This window comes from Rhincodon typus, chromosome 24 (assembly GCF_021869965.1).
Source record: "Rhincodon typus isolate 14 chromosome 24, sRhiTyp1.1, whole genome shotgun sequence".
In the NCBI taxonomy this organism is placed as follows: Eukaryota; Metazoa; Chordata; class Chondrichthyes; order Orectolobiformes; family Rhincodontidae; genus Rhincodon; species Rhincodon typus.
The window spans coordinates 22,499,967-22,506,220 of record NC_063355.1 but is presented as its reverse complement, the minus strand read 5'-3'; the positions used below and the strand labels follow the sequence as shown (position 1 = coordinate 22,506,220).

Genomic DNA, 6,254 nt, shown 5'->3' with positions numbered 1-6,254 from the left:
GTTCATCCAGCTCTACGCCTAGTTATCTCAGATTCTCCGGCATCTGCAGTTCCTACTACCTCTTACTTAAACGTAACATTAGATTTATTGAAAAACAATAAGTTAATAAGCTAAATGGACTGCCATGGTAGGTGAGTGCAGTTTACAAATTCCAGAGAACAAATGCAGCTACCTCTGCGATTGGAAGTGGCAGTCTCTTAGTCTGCTTATTAGCAGTATTCTGTGTTTTGTCTCATTATGCTGGCTGAAGTGTTAGGTAGGGACTGCTTCCCGTCCCCCTGAACAATATTTGATATTTTTGAGGGGTTGTTGTTCACTGCATTTCAATTCATTCTAACCAAGGAACATAAAACACATCCCCTTTGTCGGTCAACAAGCTGAAATATTAACATCTGCCATGGTGGGATTTGAACCTATGTCAGCAGACATTAAACTGGCCTCTGGTTTACTATTCTAGTGACACTATCATTATACCCAAAATGTGGGTTTGGAAAGTTATCAAAGACTCTCAGGAGTGAAGGAGCAGAGATTTAGGACATACAAATCTTTGAAAAGTGGGTTTGCATGTGGAAAATGTCATAAAAGATTCATTGAAATGTTGGGGGGTTGCTAAATTGCCATACCGAAACAAAAAAATCACGAATTTATGCAATATTCTAGTTAAGCTCCAGTTTCAGTAACATGCACATCCAGAAACCAACGATGTTGTTCAATAACCCAGCACTAAAGTGATATCAGTATTAAAGTTCCAGTTACAAACTCATTAAACAAAAAGGGCTTTTTTTTTTCTCTTAAACTGGAATTGAAGTACCAGGATATCACTATTTCAAAATTGTGAAATGTTTTAATTTGCATCACGTCACACAAAAAGGAACTAGCGAGACAGCAAAGCTATTATATATATATGCGACTTCATCGCAGCATAAAACATCAGAGTATCATTCTCGAGACAACTGTGCAACGATGAATGTTTCGTTTGAATTTGACGAAACACTGCTGATCAACGTTGCCATACCGTTGCTGTCCGTAGAATTCATTCTAGGATCAATCGGCAATGCTGTTGCTTTGTGGATCTTTTGCTTTCGGATGAAACCTTGGAAACCAAGTACTATCTATTTGTTTAACCTGACAACAGCAGATTTCCTCTTGATGTGTTGCCTACCATTTCGTTTGGCTTACTACGTAAACAAAAAGGACTGGATCTTCGGAGATATCGCCTGTCGTGTGTTGTTATTTATGGTGTCCTTGAATCGCGCAGGCAGTATTGCCTTTCTCACCATCGTGGCAATAGATCGTTATTTTAAAGTTGTCCATCCTCACCATAAATTCAATGCTGGGTCACAAAGATATGCTACACTGGGAGTATCTTTTACATGGACTCTAATGATATTAATAACCTCGTACCTTCTCTTTGAAAGGCACGTGTTTGAACAGAACAACCTTACATATTGTGAAAGCTTCAACTTGTACAAACCTTTCGATGTTACTGCAACTTGGCATGATCTATTTTTTGTGGTTGAGTTTGTAGCACCACTTTTTATTATTCTGTTCTGCACATTCTCGATTATTTCAAAACTTCAGCACAATAAAAGTGAAACTAGAAAAAAATATAAAAAGGCTGTATTGTGATAACTGTTGTAATAGTGTTCATATTCTGTTTCTTACCAAGCAACGTCGGCGGGCTAATTGTGCTGCTAACACAATCAAACAAGTTTGACGACATTGCGGCTTACAAGGCTGCTGTTGAGGGATTTTACATCACACTCTGTCTCACTTATATTAACAGCATGCTTGATCCAATTGTCTATTACTGTTCAAGTTCAAAGTTTAAAAATGCTGTAAGTCGAAGGACTTCACAAAAGACAGAAATGAAGAAAATGACTGGAAACTCATCTGAAACCAATAGCTAAAAGGTTTAGATAAAAAAAAGTCTCAAATGAGCCAACGAGAGCTTCAAATGATTTAGCATGGATAATCGATCTGAATTTAAGCAGAACTACATGGTTTTAAAAAAAGTTATGCAATGCAAAACCAGCAAGCATCTGGAAAGCCGCATAGTACAACATCGGCACAAAGCCTAAAATGTAGACAGAGGATCTGTGGGACAATGGACAATGACGCAGATGACGTACAAATTGAAACTGGAAACAACTGTGTCAGGTGTGTAGGCTATTGTCCTAAATGTACACTTTACCTCTTGCCCTGCAGACTCTTGTAGATTTGCACCAGCTTTTTCTCTTGCCAGCGAATTGTGTGAGCATGTGGGACTAACCACTTGGCACTTGTAACGGCAATCAAGAACCATATTATTTTAAAGTACAAATGTGTGGAATTTGAAATATTGCATGTTTCTGTAATGTACCCTGACCTGAGAAAGTGTGCATTTTGGGTTTCAACATAAAATTTTCAAAATTGGAAACTCCATTAATCATCAATTGAACAGTTGGAATGCCAGAAAAAGCTAATAAATAGTATTTTTTATCTTTACACATTTAATATGCAAAAAAAGTTTCTGAACAATTTGCAATTGCAAATTGCTTCAAAATACAAATGGTAAAAGTACATTTTAACATTGTAACTTGTTTTGATTTGAGTGCATTAAATTTTATCGTGAAACAATAAGGAAAAATAAAGTTCATTTGCAGTATTTTGTTGTTCATTTTTTCAATGATCTTTTCTATTTCACTGGTCTTAAAATGTTTCAGAAAAATAATTGGTTTGAGTGCTGGACAATCATGGTCTGGATAATCTGCAGAGACGAAGTGAAACATTCCAGGAGTTACAGGAATTATTTTCCACTTAATAGGTAATGTACTTTTCATAGTTTGCACATGGCTGACCAACTATAATGTCAAACAGATAAGCTGCAGATCAGAAGCAATTCCATCCATCTTTAAGTTGACAGTTTGCATGCACAAATAATTTACAGAAAGTTGGTAGCTGTGCAATTATGCAGCTCTATAAGACTAAAGTTAGATAAAGAGGAGTTGGGCTGATGAAGCACAATTGCATTAACTCCTCAGACGTTTATGTTCTACACATGCCAGCTGTCATCAGGTACATCATCAAGGTGGTCATTCTACATGCACTTCCAAATAATGAATGTAGCCTGTATGATTATAGGCAGCACTGGTAAACACTGATTTTGCCTCAAACATTGTCCATTTTTCAAGAGAACTTGGTCACTTCAAAATAATCAGATAGCAAATAGAAACAGGAACCTTGTTGACTTTTCCCTTCTCTAGCCTGGAAGTGAAATATAACATTATCTACTCTGGCATCCAGCAAGTAGTACTAAACTCAGTACAGAACAGGGATCAATTTCAGACCCCGTTGAAAACCAGCCCATGCCAGTTGGAGGTCTAGCACATTTACCGTTCACAACCTTTATTCATTTCCAGAAGTGAAACTATTTAATAGAAAACTAACATAAATATTTAGTATTGGAACATATGGAAGGACGATTAAATAGTAAATGGCAAAATGGGAACATAACTTTCCATAAAGATATCTTTCCATAGGAAGACAAAAAAAGCATTGTTTTATGTCAGCATATTGACTAGTCTTGCCATTCTACTTCTGCTCCTGAAGAAACTCCTGGAGGAAATAAAAGAATAAAAGTCAAATTTATGCAACAAGTTTAGATTTTAAAACAAAAATAAACAGATGGTAGTCATTTTCAAGACATTTTCTGATCAGCTGACAACATGATCAGTTGTGTAATTGGGAAAAACTGCTGGTAGGTTTGGATCCAGTGTGAACTTGAAGTTTCAGAAATCTTTTTCCTGGACCAAACCTACCTCCAGCTTTAACTGAAACCACAAGGTTGAGTGGTTGGGAGGAGGGCAACCAAGGAGGAAAACTGCAGCTTGAAATTAGATAATAAGACCAGGAGGCATACGATTGATCCACTTCAAAACTTTTACTGCTGTTGGACAGGTTTCCTAAGGGCTGGATTATCCAGCAGCTTTTTAAACATAAGGACTTGGTGGATGCAGGAGGTAAACTATCCTCACACTTACCCACTACATCCAGCCTCTGTGATTTGACAGTCCACACCATGGAGGGATTCCTAAAGATGGGTCCCCCAGCTAATCAATCTGTTCTTTACAGATCATGGCAGTGAAAAGACTGTCCTTACCATCAATTTCATTATGGAGAGCATCACAGCTGAATCTTATCGTATCCTCAGCCTTTATATGTATATAAATCTGTGTGCACACTTGCCAAAAGGACATGCTGCATTGTTCTTGGGACAGGAATCCTGGATAAATTTTATCCTTTCTGAAGGCATTTTACCGCTGAGATGAACTATTCCCCACAGCTTGTTAGCTGGGGATCAGTTAATTTAGTTCACAACAGGGCAAAGCCAACCTGTTCTGTATAACTCAACCACTACATAGTTCTTTGGATCAGAGGCGAGGCCTCTCATCGCATTTCCTATATCAAGATATAAAACCTCTGTGACAAGTGATTCAGCACAGGCCCCCCACAAACAGTGGCCTCCAAGTGCTAATTGGAAGTGTGTACAGTCGCTGAGGACAACTGACCACCATCCCTCCAAATCAACACCACCACCAACTTTCAAGCTTTGCGTTAAAGTAGTGCCTCGACTTCATGTCGTGCTTCATAATAACAAGCGAGACTGGGAATTTCAATAAACTTGCAAAAAAAATTAAAGAGACAAAACTGGGATCGTTATTCAATTACTCGGTCAATATGCCTCCCTACTGTGGAGTACCTAATTTCACAAAGTCTTTTATTTTTATTTAAAGAATTCTAATACAAATATTATTTCTAGTAGGCTACCTCCTGATACCCATTTCATTCTTTGATTTAACCGAATACCTACTTTACATCAGTCTTGTACAACCCAAGCGTGGTTATTCTGCAAGATGTTCATATTTGTAAGAGATATATCGTCAAAATAGACTGATTTAAAGTATGTTTTACCTTTAAAATTTCAGCAGGAGAAATGTTTGATTTGATAGGTCTTCCTTCATGCCTTAGATATTCAGTTACCACAGAGATAGCATCGTCTAGGCTTCAAAAGTAAACTTGAATTACTTATGAGTTTAGAGATGTTAACAAAGAACAATCAGAGTCCATAAGCACACCTGGAAATCTAATTAGAAAGACACACCCTTTCAAGATCCGTTCTGATTGCTCAGAAGGCTAAATTGCATTATTAATCATATCTTTTATTCAAACATTCTATTTTTGTTTACCATTTGTGGCACTGAGAAAACATATTGCAGAATCAAAGCTGGCTCAATGCTAAAAAGATTTAGGAAACGAACAGCAAGGATAAGATCTCTGTTCCATTACTGTCTAGCCTCATGTACTATTGCCCCTATGCACCTTACCAGCAGAGAGACATTTTTCAATGCTTGGCTAGTCAGGATCATCCCAACCACAAATTTAAATGAGATTCCAGCGCATTAGGTTGTCAGTGCATTCAATAATTAAGATGATCTACTTTACAATCATTGGTCTACATCATGAAACAAGTAAGTGGCAAATCTCAGAAAAGTGGAAAATTCCTCCCAAGACATACAACAGCCATCAAACAAACCCTTGAAGGTTACCAAGAGACTTACTCATTCTAGACTCTAAGATCAAAAATAATGTACAGCTAAAATTATTCCACTTGACTCAATTCAATGTTAAATCCAATACGTGTTGGTTATACCATAGCTATCATTTTATTTGGCACAGGCAAGAATTAATATCATCACTGGTTGTCCATCGGTTTGAGGATAGCATCTACTCAGGGTAGCAAGTTTCTGCTGTGGGTTTTCATGTGACCGAACTGGCCAATTCTTGACCTGAAGAGCTTTGGCAAGACCACCTCTTGAGGTAGTGGGGTACGGAGTTCAGGATTTGTACTTCCTAATCTTTTCTTTTCTGACACTGTTTTGTCTCATCTTTGAGGCATTTGGACTTGAAAGCATGATGCACTTTGATGGACAAGATGTTGATATTTTGAGTGCTTGGTAATAAGCTCCTCACAGACAGTAATGTCAATGTCAATGTCAGTGTCAACGCATTTCAGGGAGAGCTTTAGAGTACTTTTGTAACATTTTATTTGTCATCCTCTAAAAGCAGGCCATTTGAGAGTTGCGAGAGCAGGACTTGGCAGAGGAGATGCTCTTCAGGTAAACGCGTTGTCCAGTCTATCAAATAAAAGCAAAATACTGCAGATGGTGGAAATCCAAAATAAAAAGTGTATGCGCTGGAGAAACTCAGCAGGT

The 6,254-nt window shown here is 37.7% G+C and overlaps 1 protein-coding gene across 1 annotated transcript; it reads left to right on the top strand.

The window, feature by feature from the left end:
- Nucleotides 1–963: 963 nt before the first annotated feature.
- On the top strand, nucleotides 964–1,910 carry LOC109935604 (hydroxycarboxylic acid receptor 1-like). The gene is given in 2 exon segments (XM_020534247.2): nucleotides 964–1,618; nucleotides 1,621–1,910. Coding segments are annotated over 2 exon segments (945 nt in total).
- Nucleotides 1,911–6,254: the final 4,344 nt, after the last annotated feature.